Here is a 21,055-nt window from a genome sequence, read left to right on the forward strand (position 1 = left end):
CGAACAAAACGGTATAATTCAATCACGCATTTTTACTTCACCTGTAAAAATTTGTTGAAACTATACTGTAATAATTACGTTATCTTTTTGATCAAAGTCACGTTGAAAAACTTAAATTAAGCTCTAACTCAGTTGGATACCGTTTTGCTTGAAAATGAGTTCGATTTGCATTCCAAACCAAAAAACACTAAAAACGACCGGTAAGACGATCAGAAGTGTAATTAGTAGGTATTTTCTAATTTTACATTGTATTGTTCGCCATTATAAAAAAAAAATTGGTTGTCTGTAAAGTCGGTTTACTGACGATAGTTGAACGTGACAACAAAGGCCGATTGTGCTTCTTTGTCGCTCGTTCCGCGCTCTCGCTTGCACTTCAAGCCTTACATGGAACGCCTCAGAGCGAGGTAACGCCGCATGAGTCATGTTTTTTCGTGCGTGCAGCCGGCTCTATCCAATTATAAGACGTTGTCACGTCAAAAATCTAATTGTTGTGTAGTTAAGTGCCTACTGAGTTTGTGTGATTTTCCCACTAAAAATATATCAAGTATTAGTTTTTAAATACATTAATCATTTCAAAAAACATAAACACTGAGCGCTGAGCTCGCAAACTTTTAGGAACTATTTGGAAAATATCCAACTGCTTGGCGTTTTCTCAAAGATACAAATTTCTCCGTCCAAACTTCCAAATGGACGATGAATCTTTGCTTTGAATTAATGTTTCACCGGGATTGTTTTAAATAAATCTATGATACATACTTTAAATGCAAAAAAGGGTCTGTGTATAGATATGTTATAACAATAAGTAATTTACTAATTAGTTTATAATGATATAAGCTACCATTTATCCTGGAAAATTAAAGTTTTCCTATATTTCCTATTCCTATTTTCCTATATATTTCCTATATATATTGGCATCGTAGCTCCTAAACTAATGAACCGATTTTAATTTAGTTTTTTTTTTGTTTGAAAGGTAGCTTGATCGAGAATGTTCTTAGCTATAATCTAAAAAAATTGGTTCAGCCGTTTAAGAGTTATCAGCTCTTTTCTAGTTACTGTTACCTTCACTTGTCGGGGGTGTTATAAATTTATAATTTACACTTGTATTAGTATATTGTGTACATTGTACCTACATGTTTTATTAGTACATTTTCATAATGCCCTAACATCTAGGCTAGTCGCCGACGACCTAATATCTGCATGTCACAACCTAAATATCTGAAAACTAAGCCAGAATTTAATATAAAATTTATGACAAGCGAACGAAGTGGTTGGCATTCATATTTTGTGATATTACCTCACGCTTGTATGCAGAGCCTGTGCTTTGGGAGAAAGCAGGAATTTTGGTTAAAATGTGCAATAAAACCAACAAAGGTCTATCCACATTTATGTAAATCTTCTAACTATAGTTTTTGAAGTGAAAAACCCACCCTTTTTTCTTGTAAGTACAAGACAGGTAAGAGGTAGGTACAATGGCATACAAATGGTCATGAATTGTGCATGAGAGCAATAATTACAAGCAGTGTATCGAATGTACGTATTTAAAGCAATTGTACTATTTTAAAACCTACAGTTATTATAAAATGTTAGTAAGCCGCCAGCCTGATGTCAGAATCGAGGGTTATTCTAAATCTGTACGAGTGACTATCTGAGTGGAAAATGCCTATTGTAGTAATGTACCAGGAATGTAAACATATATGCAGTAAACGTTTTTTAAAGACTAACAAATTAAAAAAATCATATTCAAACGCCTGTCTGAATTTATTAGCAATTACCAAGATATTTACTTAGATAAACAAATTCAAATAGGCGCTAAAAAAAGAAAACTGCAGGGTGTTGGGCGATTTCTGGATGGATAAAAACTTCAAGGTCACATCACTTATATGCTAATATTAATAAAAGCTTTGAAAACTAAACTAATATTCATGCTATTAATAGTTTTAATATACAAAGTAGGAAATTTTACTTTCAGTCCAAAAGCAACTTAGTGCTTTTTTCTCAATGTTATCAAATTCGATTCAGCAGTCTTTTTGGATAAAGAAAAAAATCCAAAGTGAAATATCGTTAACTTATTAATATCAACTTTTACATATAAAGATGTTTACAAAAATATAATATTTATATCTTATTTGCCTGTTTTATTTCTTTGGATTTCTATAACTTTCCATGTGTCGTAACTTAACTTTTAAGTTGTCGTTAAAAAAAAGTGATTCTAAAAAGAATGCTACGCAGTCATAGACCTAGAATACTCTACGCCGGATGCATGTGCAGGATGCTACGCAAGATTCCAAGCAGTGTGCTGGGTAGGATGCTACGCAGGCTGCGGTGCGTGATGCTACGTAGGATGCTACGCTGTATGCTATAATTTTAGTTTCTGAAGGATTCACTTCCACCGCGAGTGAAATGTAGACATTTTTGTGACTCATATGTTTTTTGGGAACTCACCCTACTGTTTTGGATTAGCCGTTTATTAGCAAAAGGACGGCAAATGACGGCAAAAAACTTAAACTGGCACAGTTACTACACTGTAACCACAGAGCACAGAGTAGGTTCTGTAGTATATAAACACAAAAGCAGCTGGTTTTTCTAGTCCCTGCCCCTCCTTTCATAGCAGATCGTAATTACGATAGGATACCAGCGGTAGCTGACGTGAAAGGAATGAAAAACCTACTTTTTAACGTGGCCCGTTTCGGGATTGTGACGGAGGGTCTTTTCAATGGATTCAAAGAACCCTGTCGGTGACATTTTGTTTTTACATCAAGTTGCCATCCCTTTCTTCCTGGCCATTTTCCTGCCTTCCGAGTTTTTTCCGTTTAACAATAAATGTAGGAGCTTATTCGTAGTAAGCTCCAAACAAACGTAGATACCGCAGAGTTTCTTGCTGATTCTTCTTGTTGGAACGGCATTCCGAACCAGTCGTAAATTATTTTTACGATTTAAAAGTTTATTTGAATAAAAATTTACTTTATCATTATGTAGTTTAACTTTTATTTGAATACTGACCAATCAAACTCAATAAAATTTAACTGATAATAATCATATATTTTTAGGCTAGAGTGAAAAGGTGTTTCATTCTGTATCGTGGAATAAGAGCATATTTTTAAAAGTATAATTAACTAGAGGATGCCCGCGACTTTGTCCGCGTGGATTTAGGTTTTTATTGATCCCGTGGGAACTGTTTGATTTTCCGGGATAAAAAGTAGCCTATGTCCATCCCCGGGGCTAACCCTGTACCAAATTTCGTCAGAATCGGTTAATCTGTTGAGCCGTGAAAAGGTAGCAGACAGACAGACAGATAGACAGAAAGACAGACAGACAGACACACAGACAGATACACTTTCGCATTTATAATATTAGTGTGGATTACTTATTACTATACTTAAAGAATTATCTATAAAACAAATGTTTCACTCAATAGGTACCTAATATTAAAATTTCTAAATGAAAAAGACATAAATAAAAAACCCAGAAACATGTTTTTAAAACCTTTATTCTTACAGCTTTATTGTAAGTAAATAAAAAAAACAATTATCACAACTTTCCCTTATTAACACACGTGAAAATTATAATTTCTTAATAGTTATAATATTATGTTATTAAGATTCTAATTTTTGGAGTCTCGTTATTCATATAATATCAAAGATTTTAAGCATTTTCTTATTTTTATAATCCTAAAAACACTATAAAATTATACAGTTATCGTCATACAGTTCACTTACAATAGATTAAAATATCTATGGCGACATGGAATTTTGAACATATATTATTTTACAAAATTACTGTGTTCTGGGAAAAAGAATTCGTAAGATTTAATAGGAAAATGAAAATGAAATATTTATTCAAGTTATGTGTTAATTATATTATGTAGGTAATTAATTGGTAAATAATAATTATACATTTTTACAGTTCGCAACTATTGTTTTTGCTATAAACTAATAAGTTTAACAGTTTTCCGTTTACTATTCACATTTCTTATTAAGTACAAAAATATAAGAATGTTGGTCACTCGAGTCTCAGGCTGGCTTAGGAAGCTTCCTAACCTTGGAAAGTATTTTGTGAAATCTCAAAGAATATGTAGGTACAATAAAATAAACCAATTCGGAAGGAAATGTAACCATATTTTATTGATTTCATAGGATTAAAGTTTCGCGCTTGCTTCGCTCGCGCATGTATATTATATCCATTTTAAATTTTCTTTTCTGTAACCTGTCATTTGTGTTTTGTGGTGCAAAAAGTATATACAATACATACATACATGACTGACTGTCTAATGATAATTTTTAGTTCGTTTTCGAATCTGGTTAGTATTTTTTCGACAAAACTTAGGAATAAGAAATCCCGCTCGCTTCCTAATACCATAATAATATCTATTACAGTAATAATTAATAAATAGTACAGTCATCAACAAATCTAGATTTGCACCCGGCTGTACAAGCGACTATGGACGGGTGCAAGCTTTTTTTGCTGACTGTACTTACTAGTAGTTAGCTATATTTTTATGCCAAAAAATCGATACTAATAGGTAACCCGGTTTGTAATAATTATCTCTTCCATCTATCATAATAAACTGATTCTAACTCTAGAATCAGCTGGATGCAAGGTCATCGGGGATCGCAAGTCGACTTCGAAGGGTCGCGTCCTCGGCTTGTGCGTCGCGGGGCTTATGCGCAGGTGTGGCAGCAGCTTTACCAGGCAGGTCTTCATCTGTATTATGGCGAATCTTTTACCTGTAGAAAACATGAAGTGTAAAAAAATATTCTGCAATAGCCACTGGCCACAGAAATCCTAACAATAAAAGAGGATTTCTATGTCAATGACATAAATTATAGTAGCTATTTGGGTAGTAGTAGATTTAGGTTTTTTACAATCCCGTGTGTATTCTTTAATTTTCTAGGATAAAAGTAGCCTGTATCGCTTTCCAAGGCATTATTCATAGATATTCATGCAAAAAAAATTAATGTTTTTGCACGCCAGCTTGGCATGATACAGCTGGACTATTTCTATAATTACACCTGTAAAACCTGTATCAGCAAATAAATAAATTGATTGATTGATTGATTGAAAAATCAGTTTGATTTGTTGCGCCGTTAAAGCGTGATTGAAGAACAAACCAACCAAATACCACACTTTCGCATTTAGGTTTGATATGGGTAGGTAGTTATCACTAAGTAAGTATAGATAGAATTACGATCTTCCAGAATAATATAATAGACGTACTAGCTGATACCCGCGCCTTCGTCTGTGTGGATTTAGCTTTTTAAAAATTGATGATGTTGTTTGTCCACCTACACTTTCCGGTGCAAGATCGCTATTCTAGTACATTTAAGGCTGATTTTTCAATCGTCAAATAACTTTTATCTGAGGAATAAAGAGGGTTTGACAGTTTTTGTACAGGAAATCCATCAATACGTCTTTATTCCACAGGTAAAAGTTATTGACGATTGAAAACTCGGACCTTAGACTCTAAAATGTGCTAGAAATTTTAGACCTCAATGTCTATCGGTCTTTCGAACTATGTGCCACGGGCATCGCCAGTTCTAAACAAACTTTGAACTGTGACCCGCTGTACCTACTACAATATTAACAGTGCATGATTGTTGCAAGTTTGGGCGATTGACTTGCGGGAACTTGGCTACAGCAATTCAAGTTTGGCTAACATTAGTTTCCTGTTGTATGCGTATTCAAATTGGTGCACACTGTGCCGTCAAATTGGTCCATAGTCCACACATAACAATATAACATGCCACCGCTCCATCCTAACAACTAAAGTTTTTAGAATTATTTATATTTCCATCGGACTCAATCAAATACACTTATATATTTCATTTATATCATATTTAGGCTACTTTTTATGTCGGAAAATCAAAGAGCTTCCAGTTTCCACAGGATTTTTAAAACCCTATATCCACGTGAACGAAATTGAAACTTGAAGAGCACTTTCAAGCACGATCACAATATCCTTGAAAGTGCTTTTCCAAGCTCGTGAAAATTCTTTCGTGTCTGGCATACAGTAGCAATCCATACTAATATTATAAATGTGAAAGTGTGTTTGTCTGTCTGACTGTCTGTCTGTCTGCTACCTATTCACGGCCCAACAGTTTGACTAATTCTGACGAAAAGTACAGAGTTAGCTTATATCATAGATAATAGTTTTAGATTTATCGTGCAAAATGACGAAAAGAATACCCGAGTACGGAACCCTCGGTGCGCGAGTCCGACTCGCACTTGGCTGGTTTTTTTATTTATTTATTTTCAAATATTAAATAATATGTAAGAATATTATTATTTAACTCACCAATACAATATCGGGGTCCGTCACCGAAGGGCGCGTACACGCCGGGCGGCGGCGGGGTCGCTGCACGCCAGCGCTCGGGGATGAAACTCGACGCGTCTTCAAAGTACTGTCACAAAGATTCATCCATAGTCCATACAGTACAATCATTATTATCATCGTCAACTGATAGATGTCCATTGCTGAATATAGGTACCTTGTAGCCCGGACTTCCACGTGTTACAGTCTTACGCTAGCGGCTCCCGCAGACTGGTTTCATATCGTCTACCACTCTACCCTCCTGGTGGTAGTTCTGCCTACGATGTGCCTTCCGGTGCAAGGTTGATTTAGATTATTATCGTCTACTAGCTGATGCCCGCAGCTCCACCCTCGTGGATGGAATCCAAATTTTTTATGAAACAATATCGCAAAATTCCTCTATCGATTAAAGAAGATTACGCAAATCGGTTCAGAAATCTCGGAGGTTTCGGTGTACATAGGTAGAAAAACACAACTCCCTTTTTGAAAGTCGGTTAAAAAAGTAGCCTATGTTACTACCTGGTCAATCCTCTACTTGTCTGTGAAAATCCAGTCAAAATCGGTTCAAAGTCACTCAGCGAGAACTCAGAAAAGTCACTACGTAATCAGATCAGAAATGAGGAGATCCAAGAGTCAACACACGACACAAGCTCAGCTTCACAAGATACGGCCCGCTGACAGACAGACGGACGGACGAACAGACAGACCGACACCGGAGGCTCAGTAATAGGGTCCCGTTGACACCCTTCAGGTACGGGACTTAAAAAAGTATTTTGCTCAGAAGAGTAAAATTATACTGTTTTGTTCGACAGCTCCTCTTGACGAGAGCAAATGGATGACACTTACCAGTTCGTCTCTATGTAGTCCCATGGTAGGAAACACGACGATGGTACCACTCTCTACCACTACACTTGTTCCCGGGATGGTATATTCTCTTGTGCACATACGTTGGATGGTAGGAAACGGTGGATACAGGCGTAGCGTCTCTGAAACGAAATAATATATTTTACTACCCAGCTGAAGCTGTGATAGCCTAGTGGTTAGAAGGTCCGGCTCCTAATCGGAAGGCGGGGGTTCGATCCCAGGCATGCACCTGAATAGTTAATTCAGTTACGTGCGTTTTAAGCAATTAAATAATCACTTGCTTTAACGGTGAAGGAAAACATCGTGTTAGAAAGTCATTGTGAGGAAACCTGCATGCCTGAGAGTTTTCCATGTTCTCAAAGGAGTGTAAAGTCTGCCAATCTGCATTGGACTAGTGTGGCAGACTATGGTCTAAACGCTTCTCACTCTGAGAAAAGACCCGTGTTCAGTAGTGAGCTGGCAATAGGTTGTTGAAGATAATGATGATGACTACTCTGCAACATCACCAACATCTCTATTCTCTAAAATCTGTTCGTTATTGCCGAGTTTCTTACCGGTTCTTCTCAATAGAAACTTCTTTCCGAACCGAAGCATGGTAGTCTTGAGACTAGTATAAGTGGCCCTTGTTGTCTTCAATGAAATAAATAAATTCATTTCATTTCATATTATTTGTCTTGATGTCGAGATAGCCCAGTGGTTAAGACATCCGCCTTTTATTCGTGAGGTTGGGGGTTCGATCAAATCCTCGAATCAAAGAAATCCCACGGAATTAAAAAAAAACTATATCCAGACGGACAAAGTCGCAGGTATCATCTAGTCTTTATCATATCTAGATTAAATGTACTTCTTACCTTGTATAACCATGTCCATATAAGTCAGATCCTGTAACGCTTCAGAGCTCATTCGTCCTTCATGCTTCTCCAGCACTTCCCTTATTTCTCCCCTCATCTTTTCCTGTACTTCCGGATGCGCGGCCAGCTCAAGAAACAGGAAAGCCAGCGTTGAAGAAGTTGTCTCGTATCCACCGAGGAATATTATGAATGCATTTGCAGCTATAATCATGTCAGCTGTAAAAATAATAATTAATTAATACAAGTCGCAGTTTTATATATATAACTATAAATAACTAACTAAAAACATCAAAAAATAAATAAATAAAAAAAACGTTTGAAAATGGCGCCATTCAAATTCAAAATATTTTTATTCAATTAGACTTTTACAAGTAGGTACTTTTGAATCGTCAAAAGCATCTACCATTGGTTCGGAATGCCACTCCTACCGAGAAGAACCAGCAAGAAACTCGGCGGTTGCTCTTTTCAAAGATTTGATATACAATATTATCACACTAATATTATAAAGGCGAAAGTTTGTATGTGTGTGTTTGTGTGTGTGTGTGTATGTTTGTTACTCCTTCACGCAAAAACTACTGGACGGATTTGGCTGAAATTCGGAATGGAGATAGATAATATCCTGGATTAGCACATAGGCTACTTTTTATCCCGGAAAATCAAAGAGTTCCCACGGGATTTCAAAAAACCTAAATCCACGCGGGCGAAGTCGCGGGCATCGGCTAGTGCCATATATAAAAGTAATTTGATGTCCCGCGCATTGCTAGAGCGAGCTGCAGGTCAAATCCACGCTCTTTTATCATTTACATAATCTTCGATTGTATAATATGCTTTTCTGCATTCAGTCACCACATTGAATGTTTTCCAATTTGAACGATCAACGACTATAAAGTTTGGATCATGGTGACTTTGGCTGATAACAGGTAACAGGGAACTCCCTGCCAGACATCCTTGAACTTCAATATATCTTGGGTGTCTGGTTGCCACGGTACTAACACCCGTATTCACAAACGTTACTATGAGGTCTCATAGTGCGCTCGAACCCACAGTGTCGGTTCCACCAATCAGATGACTGTATCACGTCAATTTACAATGATCTGATTGGTGGAACCTACACTATGCGTTCGAGCTTACTGTGAGACCTCATAGTAACGTTTGTGAATACGGCCGTATGTGTCTGGCAATGCATGACGTGATTTCTAATACTATTCCAAAGAAAATATTTAAAAAAATACACTTCACACATTGACGTAAGATTTATTACAACTTTTTTACCTGTTATCTCCCAAAGCCACCGTGATTCAAACTTCATAGTTGTTCTTCCCTGTGTTGGGGACAATACGCAGGGAGACTTTCAGCTTTTATAAAATAACGAAGATCTGGCCCTAGCTGGCTCTTAATCCAATAGGTATGGATACAGTGGATATTTTGTCAGTAATCCAGAGAGAGTAATCCAGAGAGAGTAATCCAGAGAGATTCAGTTATCTTCAGGCGAATACTGTATAACAGTGAATAATGTTTGGCAGCTGTTAGAAATCCAATAGCGAGATGTACGCCCGCGGACGTACATCCACTTACACTACTGCGATAGTTACTCGTAAACTAATAGTTTTTAACGTATTCAACTAAATCCCCGTATAGTTTTTAGGGTTCCGTTTACCTCAAAAGGAAAAAAGGAACCCTCATGGAATCACTTCGTTGTCTGTCTCTCTGTCAAGAAAAGGGAATCCAAACCTATAGGGTACTTCGGACTTCCCGTTGATCTTGAATCATGAAATTAGGCAGGTTTTTAGGGTTCTGTACCTCAAAAGGAAAAATAAACCGTTATAGGATCACAAACTTCGTTATCTCTACATAATATGTCTGTCTGTCGTGTCTGGGATGGGAATCAAAATAAAGGGTACTTAGTTCCCGTTGACATAGAATCATGAAATTTAGCAGGTAGGTAGGTCTTATAGCACAAATAAAGGAAAAAATCGAAAAAGCCTGAATTTGTGCATCAGAAGAACACTAAGTCTAATACTTATGTGATAGGTCGAGATGGCAACTAGGGTGTGGACACCCCGCTTACCTGCACAGCTGCCGCGCCAATCCAGTGCAAGATAGCGCGGGTGACGCGCGGGTGTGCGGGGCGACCCTGATTGCCATCTCAACCTGTCGCATACTATAGTACATACTGATAATGAAGTTCTCCTTGTCGCTGATGTTTTTGTCCTCGCTCTGCAACGCCATCATCATGTCTATGAAGTCGCCACGCTTCTCCTGTGCGCCTGAAATGTCACAATAATAACTAAATATACACGAAATCTAAAAATATAAAAGGAAAACTTGACTGACTGACTGACTGACTGGCAACAGCTGATCTACCAAGTACCAACGCACAGCTGGATAGCGTACTGGACGAATCGGGCTGAAATATGGCATGTAGATAGCTATTATGACGTAGACAAATACATCTGATAAAAAAAAAGATTTTTGAAAATTCAACCCCTGAAGGGGTTTGGGGTTTCAATTTGTAAGTATAATCTGCGCGAACGAAGTCACTAAGCTCTTCTTTTTATATAGGTAAAGGTATATACAGATATTAAAAACGTGTTTTATTTTTTCAACTTCACTTTATTCGAGGCATGTTACGAAAGGGCCATTGATAGGTATCTACGAGTAATTTCGAAGTAAAATGTTCAAATAAAATTACCGTGGCCGCTTGTTTGACTTCGCCACAGTTCGATTGCATCCGATACTTTACCGACAGAAAGGCCAATTTCTTTTATTAGATACTTCAATACTAGGTATCTACTGTAGGGCTACGTGAAATCCAATTAATTCGATTGCCTTATTGATTTCTTATATCCCATCCGTTGCACTATTGTCGTAGGTACTCACTCCTGGCACAAGCTTTACGCTTAATTGGAGGGGAAAGGGTTTAATCATGATTAGCATGGCTAATATTCTTTTTATAAAAAAAAAAAAAAAGATTGCATCAAAGGGGAGCCACGATCCTCAAGAAGAATCCGCAGGAAGAAGAAGCTATCCAAAACCAAATCCGTGATCTCAAAACCAAATTATCGTAAGTTATCAAATCTCTTTTACTAACTCCAAATTGATTTTTTGCGCAACGGATCAGCCTGGCTGCCCAGCATGGAAGTGCAGCCAGTATTCTTGGCACCATTCCACGTAAGTATGATTTGTATAATAGTAATTAGATATGGCTAGCTTTAAGTTTTACTGTAACATTTTCAATTAAAAAAAAAAAAAACGAGTTAAGGTAAAATTTTCCGAAAAAGAACAGCAAACTATGTCAAGTTGTAAGTTCATTGCTACTAGTAACTAGAATCATTATGAATGTTGTTAACACATGTAGCAACAATGAATGTAACAATCATAACCATAAAGATAACAATCTATAAACTTACCGTTTTGCCTTTCCTTAATGACGTTGCAGACAATGTTGTAGAAGAAGTCGTGAGTCTTTTTCGGAATGATGCGTATTTTGAAGAATAGGACGAAAGCAGGCCACAGGTGACGCATGGTTCTGAAAAGATTACATAGATTTTTTTTTATGTTTTAAAAAGAGTAACCGCCGAGTTTCTTGCTGGTTTTTGTCGGTAGTGCAGGTATTCCGGCCCAATAACAGATTCACTTGACGATTCATATACTTGTGAAAGATTATTTGAATAAAAAATCTTTCTATTTTATTTTACAAGTTTTGCTATCAGTTTTCCACAGTACACATTTCGATTATCGATCACATTCAGCTCTTTGGTATCGGTTTCTCACCCAACCTCAATTTCAGGAAATGCATCGAATCAAAGTCCAAAAAAGCAGTCAAGAAACTTGGTATCCTAAACAAAGTAGCAGTACTTCATGCCAAAGCAGCGTCTTATACATTTTCAGACTCAAGTTCGGTATGTATGAGTACTACTGCCACCTTGCTCGATAGATCACCGCACCCGAAAAATTATTTACGATCATAATTTGCAATCAAGGTTGCAGGCGAAGTTGCTCAGCTTACCTATGTTTTCATCGCAAAGAGTGGAAAGAAGCAAACGATGAAAACATTTTAAATAATTCCACAAGGATGAACTTACGTCTATCTAAATTAAATTCTAGGCTATTATGTAGCTATACGACAGCAAAGCAAACTGAAATATGTAACGAAATTATTATAATTAAAGCTAAATATATTTAAATATTACTAAATACCGGCAGTACTATCAAGTAATTTAGCGTTCCGGTACGGTGAGGCGTAGAAATTAATTTACCGATTTAGGGTATTAAGATTTAATAAAAACGTTAACCCCGTCCGTTAACCTGCTTTCATCTTAGATTGCATCATCACTTACCACGAGGAGAAATCGCAGTCAAAGACTAACTTTTAAGAGGATTCATACCCCCTGAGCCGTTTTTGAGAAATTTTGACCCCTTATCTATTTTGTTAATCCCTTGCATTTACAAAAAAACTGGATTACAAAAATACAATTACACTCCTTTCAAGTAAATAAATAGTTTGGTTTACTCAAAACATTTCTATTATAGAGACAATAGAAATACACACTGAAAATTTCAACTCTCTACCTTTTACAGCTCATGAGATTTAATAGACAGACGGACAGACGGATGGACAGCGGAGGCTTATTAATACCGTCCCATTGACACCCTTCGCATATGAAACCCTCATAATATTAAGGGTTGTTAGGTAGTATGTACTATGTATGTATGTATATACTTTATTGCACCACGAAACCCAAATTACAGTTATGAAATGGTACTTACTTTTCAAATATATTGGCGAACGTCAATTCATAGAACGCGCCCAAAGCTACTGCGAAGGGATCACTTGGGTTATCCATCACATGACTCTTCACTCCAAACGCACATGGCACTATCGCGTCTGCGGTATATCCGCCCACTAGCTCGTCTGAATCCACTATTCTAGAATATTCTTCTATGTTGTTGTTATTCTCTGAATAGTCATTCTTGTTTGTTTCTTGTGATTTATCTCTGACTGTATCTCCATTTTTATTATTATTATGGTCATTTGTAAGTTTTTGGTTAAATCCATTTAATTTTTCTTTACCATACTCTTGATTGTAATTATTCTGTCCAAATGAATCTTTTGTCGTATATGTTACATTTTCTTTGTTATCCTGTTCACTTGATTTTACTGCAGCATCAATATGCCCATTTATTACATTTACCGCTTGTATGTACACTTCTTCATTCAATTTATGACCATTTACTTTGTGTTTATTAATTTCTTCATGTTCATCATTTTCGTTTAATTTATTATTATAATATCTATTATTATTATTTAACAGTTTACAATTATTAGACTCATTTGGTGTACTTACGAGTTTCTTTACTCGTAAAACGAAGTCATTAGCTGTGTTTTCTATTAACGGTAGCATTCCCTTTAGTTTGATAGGTCTGGAATTAAAACGAACAAATGTTACGAATTATTTGCTAATAAATAAAATCTATATGTCAGGATGATAATGAAAGTCACAAGTGAGTAAAATTGGACCATTAGTTTTCAAATAATATCATGCCTTAGGACCCCGCAATAGAAATTTCATATAGGATCGTCCTTCGATCGATGTCGCGAATATTGCATTCGCGGCCCAATAAAATCAGGTGAAGCTCCAATTAGATTTTTTTTTAACAAAATTATGTCACAATTCATATTTTTAACCCCCGATCCAAAAAGAGGGGTGTTATAAGTTTGACATGTGTATCTGTGTATCTGTCTGTGGCATCGTAGCTCCTAAACTAATGAACCGCTTTTAATTTAGTTTTTTTTTGTTTAAAAGGTCCAAGAAAATCGGTTCAGCCGTTTGAAAGTTATCAGCTCTTTTCTAGTAACTGTAACTTCACTTGTCGGGGGTGTTATAAATTTTTAATTTACACTTGTTATAGGATTGCAGAAAACAAAAACAAGAAAAAGTATGATTTGCTGAGAAAAAATTATAAATGCTCGGGGTTGTCGCGCTTCGAAGTTTGATAATGTTTATAAACTTTCCATCCATAATGGTAACTATTTGCAAAATACTCCGACTTCCCGGTAGTTTCATCAAACATCAAACATCGTGGGTAAATCCACTATGCATCATTGACCTTGCATAATGCATTTTCCCGGCATTTAATCAGACTTTGATTATTATTCCGGACATGATAATTCGCAATTCGTAAAGGTCCGACAATGTTCAGTTCAATTTCAGTTCCAATTTTGGTATCTTTCCTAACTCTACCGTCATTCATTCTTCTAAATCAACGATTCAATAGATTACTTATGGAAGTTAAAGTTAAGTGGAAGATAAGAGGGTGGCTGGCTGCCATTCTACAAAAGAAATAATTTTAAGGTTATCGTGAAAATACGTGGAAATTTTCGAAAACGAATCTTTCGAAATATAATGCTACGTAGGACTAAAGTTTTTAAATTGATTGTCGATAAGTGCAAGTTCGTAGTAAACCTATAAGTGTATTTATATAAAAGAAAAATACCTTCTGTATTTTTACATAAACTGAATATCAGTAGTTTTGGATCGTAGCCTCTTTCTCTTAGGCGACGGCCAAAGTCGGGCACAAAAACCCTTCACCTCCTCACCCCAGCGTCGTCTCCACCGCCAGTGGGACAAAAAGGTTTTGCAATTTTGATACTCACGAGAAAATGGGTGATATCTTAGCTCGGAGCCTCTTCCACTCGTTCCCCCGCAGATACAGCACCGACTCGGCGAGGGGGTCCAGCTTCTTGTCGAAGAAGAACCCCCGGTCGGTGAAGTGCACGAAGTCGTTGACGCACACTCGCCTCACCAGCTCGGGGTCGCATATCACGAGGGTGCGTCGGTAGAATTGGTGGATACCTGAAAGGTTTTATGAATAAAACTGAAGTGTATCCGAGTCAGTTAACTTGACGGATGACAACCTGAGAGCTTTTCTTTTTATTCAAATATACAAGTTAGCCGTTGTCTGCAATTTCACCTGGTGGTAAGTGATGATGCAGTCTAAGATGCCATGGCCGAAGCCTCCCACCTATTCATATTCAAGCTAGTTCATATTTTGCGCAAAGACTTAGGGCATTTGTGCACTAATTCATTCGTTATGCATTCGGTTCGTTTTCGTGATTCGTGAAAATACGATTCAAAGTGGCTGTGTGGCGCGACGGATCTGTCAAAATTCGAATCGAATGAGTGCACAAGCGTACTAAGTTTTGCATGACGGCCACTTTGAATCGTATTTTCACGATTCACGAAAACGATTTATCACTTATGCCTTGTGACGTCATTAATCGCTTTCAGTACATCTGGTGACGTTATTATTAATTCTGTTAAAAATTTAGGAAAATCTAATTTTTTTTAGTTATTTTCTTTATAATAAATAATTCTAAGCCCCAAAAACTACCGCTACACAAAACAGTCCAAGACTTTAATGTTATTAGATAGATACTGTCAAAAAACACCGGTTCCACCAAAAAAATTGGCAGTCAGTGTGGACTGCCGAGTAAAAACTTGAAACTATGAAAAGGCTGTGGTTTTTTCTTTGGATTTTTGAATTATTTGTATCATTATGGTTAGGTAGTCTAGCACTCTGACCACTATTAACATTAGCATGTCGGTGACGCGACATTGAAGCATTAACCATCTCAAAATCAAGTTTTTACATGAAAAACAGTCAAAATTACGAGGACTATTGACTAAGTATAATATTGAGCAAATATTGAGCTTGACCAAGAGAAATATATTTGACGGGATAAGGATTCTGATATCATCATTTTGAATATAACCACGAGTGGTTATAACTAACTAGTAGGCACCTATTATAGCATTATTACGTCAATCGAGCAACCATGACTCTTGTCTGTAATCGGATCCGTGAAACTTAGTGGAAGGTTAGTCTTATTATGTTACTAGAAATCGTAATCTGTAAACGACCTCAATTACGCACCGGTGTCCTGTCGTCTTGTCAAGATAAGTCTCAGACAGAGTGAACTAGAGTGAGAGAACTCCATTAGAACTCTCGGGTTGACCCTGAATCGAAGATATGTTATGATGATTAGGCTATGGGTGACGTGAAATCAAAGACAAATAGGGCTATCACACTTCACATCACACTTCACACTAATATTATAAAGGCGAAAGTTTTTATGTGTGTGTGTGTGTGTGTGTGTGTATGTTTGTTATTCCTTCACGCAAAAACTACTGGACGGATTTGGCTGAAATTTGGAATGAAGATTAGATAATATCCTGGATTAGTACAAAGGCTACTTTTTATCCCGGAAAATCAAAGAGTTCCCACGGGATGCACTAGTCGTGGGCATCGGCTAGTTCTCAATAATCTAGAGTCAACTGTACTGCCAGTACATGCCTGTCAGTGACGTCGATTCCAAACGCACCCTGGTCTGAGAAGAAGCCCACAATAAACTCAGCCGGGGAAAAACTGATTCAAGTGATTTACCGTTTTCAACACGAAACAGATTAAAACGAAGCTGTCAAAACTTTCAGGGGACCTATAAGTGATATTCACCCTTCACCCTTCAGCCAGCAGGGAGAAGTGGCGAATGCTCGTGAGGACATATCTATGTCGTGAGGCGAATAACATCTGCCCTCAAAGACGTTGCTTCGTGATGACCACGACCGCTCTGCCAAGAGTGATACGACGAAGAAGAAGAAGATAAGTGATATTCTATTAGACAAGATTTAAGCTAACAACCCTTTGAATCGAAACCAAGACCTTTGGTTTAGCGAGTGACTAAACGCTGCGCCACTTTTGTAATATTGCACTTATTGCAACAGAATTAGGTATTATTTGCAAATCCAGTGAAGGAAAGTCAAATACCTAGGTATTTCTGTGTGAACAAACCTACTTACCGAAAAACCGTTTATCCTTGTAAGCATTGTAAATCCTCTGAAAACATACGCCTCCTTGCTCCTTTCCCGCCACTACGGGTCCAATGTGACCCACAATCGGCAAGGCAGGGGGCGAAAACACCCCTCGGTTCTCCCAATAGTCATAGTCGTACGTAAGCACCGACAATAACACACTTACACATAGCGAAAACACCAAAATGTTATTCACAAAAACACTTCCGAACGTGTAGTTATCCAAAATCCATGCGATAATGATCACAGTTTGCGCCAAAGAGTTTTTGAAACCAAACATTTTCACTCACAGTCAGTTATTTCGTTTATTTTTTTTAAATACCGTCATGACCTTCGCCTTTACATTTTTTTCTTTATTTTTTTTACGAATACGAAGAAAGACGATTTCGTTTCACTTTCAATTAATTATTTAGCATTTATTAAATAGCAATTATTATTAAATAACGCACATTTTGTAATGATTTCTTAAATTACTCATGTACATTTATTTATGTAAAATATACTTAATTTGTTTGAATTTTTGTTTGTTACTTTTCACTATCGTTTTATTTAAATAAAACAAAAAAAGAATATTCGTTCGGAAACACAATCACGTTCACGCAAATCTCGATTTAAATTTATAGGTCAATAATTTTGTATCCTGTTATTATTTTAAATTGCAATTCGATTCACTTTAACAATGTAATGTAATTTAATAACACCAAAATATGCCGGAATAATTTAGTTCAGATTACAAATGTGTAATTAAAAAATTACGGAATCAAAAATGGCGGTATGTGTAAACGTCAAAGTTGAGATTCCCGCGCAAGCCGCCATGTCCGCGCACGCGCACTGGCTGAGTGGTAGCGAGGCGCGCCGAAGACGTAACAGTGAAAGTTTCGGACCGCAATTGTCAGGCATGATGAGATTTTTGGTGAACTAGTTTAAAGGTCTTGCCACATTTACCAAAGCCTTGAGTGTTCGATTTCAGGTAAACAAAACGCTTCACAAGACAAGGCACCGGGTATCGCATCGGTTACTCTTAGCAACCAAAATACGTAATCGTTTGAGAACTCACTTCTCACCTACAATGCAGCAGGTTGATTCCGTAAACCCTGCAACAATCATTATTACAATTGCAATTATTGTGATTGGCCGAATTTATGGTAATAATCCTTGTTGCAACAATACATGACATCTAAGTTAAGATCCTTTTAAAGTTGCACTCATACCCTCAGACTCAGGTCATAAAGTACCTACATACCTACTTACTTAGTTTGTAGTTCGAACCTTCCGTCATTAGAACGACTTTTATGTTTGAATTGAATCCAACCCGTATCATATCTAAATAGAAGAAAGCCTTTGAAAATATTAGGTATCGAAATCGATCGAAGTTGTCAATCTGGAAAGTTGTAATAAGATGAATTGCGAAGTTAGCGCAACCTTCGTATGTGGATGACACCCATGCACCAACCACTCAATCGGTCAGCTATAATAATCCCAATAAAGCCCCAGATATACAAATTTTATTTTTATTAAGTAGGTACATATACCTACTGTTTAATTCGGAAAAAGATGTGGATCCATGAACCTAGTAAAATTAAAAAATAAAGTCCTTATATTGAGGTCCATGTGTGCATCATGCTAACCTTTGGATTACTAGGTAGGTATAAGTATTATGTCCGACTAGTGACAGTGCTTTCGTATGTATGATGCCATACAAAATATCATTTCCTGTACATTGAGACCTCGAGAGTTCAAATATATCGTTACCGAATGCTATGTAACATCGATTACAGGTATATTATAACTACGCCCGTAACTTTTTAATTCTGTATCAACTCTTTAATTTTTCGGGATAAAAAGGATCCAGTATCCTATGTCTGTCTCTAATACCGAGCACTAATAAATGGTCTCCAGGATAAAAGCTATCCCTTTGCTAAACTTCATCATGATTGGTTCAGTTCAACTTCAGTAAGGTAACAGACCCACATCACGAAATAAGCCACATAGATACACTTTCGCTTTTTGTATAATATTAACTTATGGATACATAATATACATGATGCAAGCTAATTAGAATAAAATAAACACTATTTAATATGATATTCACGAATGTGTTGCAGAAACATCTTTAGCTGATTAAATATTAAACGCCTCGCGTGGACTTGCGTAAGCCTAGCACGCTAACATCACTTCATAACTTCAACATTGACCTAGCTTTCTTCTTAGAACGCACTAGTACCCATAGGTACATGCAAAAAGGGGGTCACTGACCACTGGTGGCTTTACTTTGCTTAGGACTTACATCTTCAGAGGATGCTTCGGTGTACGGCGAAACGTGCGTCGAGTGTGTTCTGGTGGATTTGTGTGGTGTTGCGTGTTGGTACTTGGGCTTGCTTGGTGGCTGGCTCTTCCTGATGCTTAGCAGTGGGAGGGCGGGTGGTGCATGTCGCCTGCTGCATGTTGTACCGTACAGATTGGCCTTTTTCAGCGGATTATAGCAAATTAAGCTTTTGATTCTTTGTATATCATGGACATTAAACAAAATAAGAAGACGATGAAGATGATGAAATAGTATTTTGTGTAGTAGGTGTTCACCACATTTACCACATAACATGGTAGGTGAATCTTGGCCAAAAATGGGCATTTGTCTTTGTATATTATTGCCAGAAAGTGATCACTCTTCAGTATTATTGTGGATTCGGTGAGGTCCGCTCGCTCAATGACGCGAAACGGTTACATAACACGACAGTGGGTCAGCACTACTTTCAAGTTTATGCATTTAGGCGATATGAATGTTTCACTAGATGTGGCGCTTCATAGTAACAACATGTTTCTTTGCGTGATGCAGGCTTGGGCTAGACGACAATCATGCTCAAAAAAGCAATGATGAGGTCTAGGTTGGTGCGCGCTTGTCTAGAAGATGCATATTCACTCTTGCTTTGCGTATCCGCATTCCTGCTAATCTATAATAAAATTTAAACTTGCGCGATAACTCTAAATTATTCACATAGGTACCTTCTTTATTATGTACCTACTTACCTTCTTATAGACTGTTCTCTAACTCTTAAATCCCTAACTTATCTATGTTCGTAGATACGGACTGCGTCTAAAACGGATTGCGATTGAAAGCAGTGCGGACGCCGATGTTTGTTGGAAGTTGGAACATGTTTTTAATACAAAACGCCCCATCTATTGGGACTTTTATATCGCTGGGCACATTGGGCTGTATATTTTTCCGTATGCGTGAATCCATTTAATTAGGTAGGTACTAAAATTAAGGTCAGAGGGACGTGTGGCCCAGTTGTGATTATATGATAACCCATATCAATCAGTCCATCATCTTCACTAACCCATTACTGGCCCAGTACTCGGCATGGGTCTCCTCTCAGAATGAGAAGGGTTTTTTATTCAGATACAAGTGAGCCCTTGACTGCAATCTCACCTGGTGGTAAGTGATGATGCAGTCTAAGATGGAAGCGGGCTAACCTGTAAGGCTATATATGGCAATTTTTCATTAAATCCATTCTCCTTTGGTTTCTACACGGTATTGTATCGCTTGACGGCACGGCTTTGCCAGTAGGGTGCTAACTAGTCGACCCCAGACCAGAACTTTAGAAATTATAAAATTCCAAACCCCTGCCGGGAATCGAACCTGGGACCTCCCACCAATAGGACCACAGCGCTTACGACTACGCCAGTAGGCCGTTGTTAATATCGCCATAAGCCGACCAAGTGCAGATTTTTCAGACACCTTTGCCCTAGAACACGCAGGTTTCGTCGCAATATTTTCCTTTATCATTAATGCAGGTGATATTTAAACGCACTTAAGTTCTCCGAAAAATTAGTGTACCTTATAGGTTCCTACCAACTGCAGAATGTTGTAGGCAATTTAGCTCTGCTGCGACACACATTAGCAATTAGCGCACATAAATTGGCGATTGCAAATAGTTTGGGTGCGATTTGCAATAGCGTTGCCACACGCCGCCGCCCGCGCCGCGCGTGGACCAATCCTACCTACAACCTACCTTCTTTCTATATACGTACTTTTATATAGTTAAGTAGGTATTTTTTCCTTAGACTGGATTTAATGAATCACACTATCACACTTAATATTATAAAGGCGAAAGTTTGTATGTGTGTGTGTGTGTGTGTGTGTGTGTGTGTGTGTATGTGTG

The 21,055-nt window shown here is 37.4% G+C and overlaps 1 protein-coding gene across 1 annotated transcript; it reads right to left on the bottom strand.

Moving 5' to 3' along the window:
- Positions 1-3,469: 3,469 nt before the first annotated feature.
- On the bottom strand, positions 3,470-17,740 carry LOC123874547 (cytochrome P450 6j1-like). The gene is made up of 9 exons (XM_045919971.1): positions 16,884-17,740; positions 14,681-14,879; positions 12,793-13,446; positions 11,433-11,551; positions 10,197-10,289; positions 8,023-8,238; positions 7,154-7,293; positions 6,293-6,398; positions 3,470-4,724 (listed from the first exon to the last, which is right to left on the bottom strand). The coding sequence occupies exons 1-9, from the start codon at positions 17,173-17,175 to the stop codon at positions 4,555-4,557; spliced, it is 1,989 nt and encodes a 662-aa protein (XP_045775927.1). The 5' UTR covers positions 17,176-17,740; the 3' UTR covers positions 3,470-4,554.
- Between the last annotated feature and the right edge of the window lie 3,315 nt (positions 17,741-21,055).

Source organism: Maniola jurtina, chromosome 18 (assembly GCF_905333055.1).
Source record: "Maniola jurtina chromosome 18, ilManJurt1.1, whole genome shotgun sequence".
In the NCBI taxonomy this organism is placed as follows: domain Eukaryota; kingdom Metazoa; phylum Arthropoda; class Insecta; order Lepidoptera; family Nymphalidae; genus Maniola; species Maniola jurtina.

Coding starts and splice junctions, on each gene's coding strand:
- LOC123874547 (XM_045919971.1), bottom strand. CDS start 17,175: ATGTTTGGTTTCAAAAACTCTTTGGCGCAAACTGTGATCATTATCGCA. Junction 8,239..10,196: donor CAAGGAGAACTTCATTATCA/GTATGTACTATA, acceptor TTATTTTTACAG/CTGACATGATTATAGCTGCA. Junction 4,725..6,292: donor CGGACCCCGATATTGTATTG/GTGAGTTAAATA, acceptor TGTTTTCTACAG/GTAAAAGATTCGCCATAATA.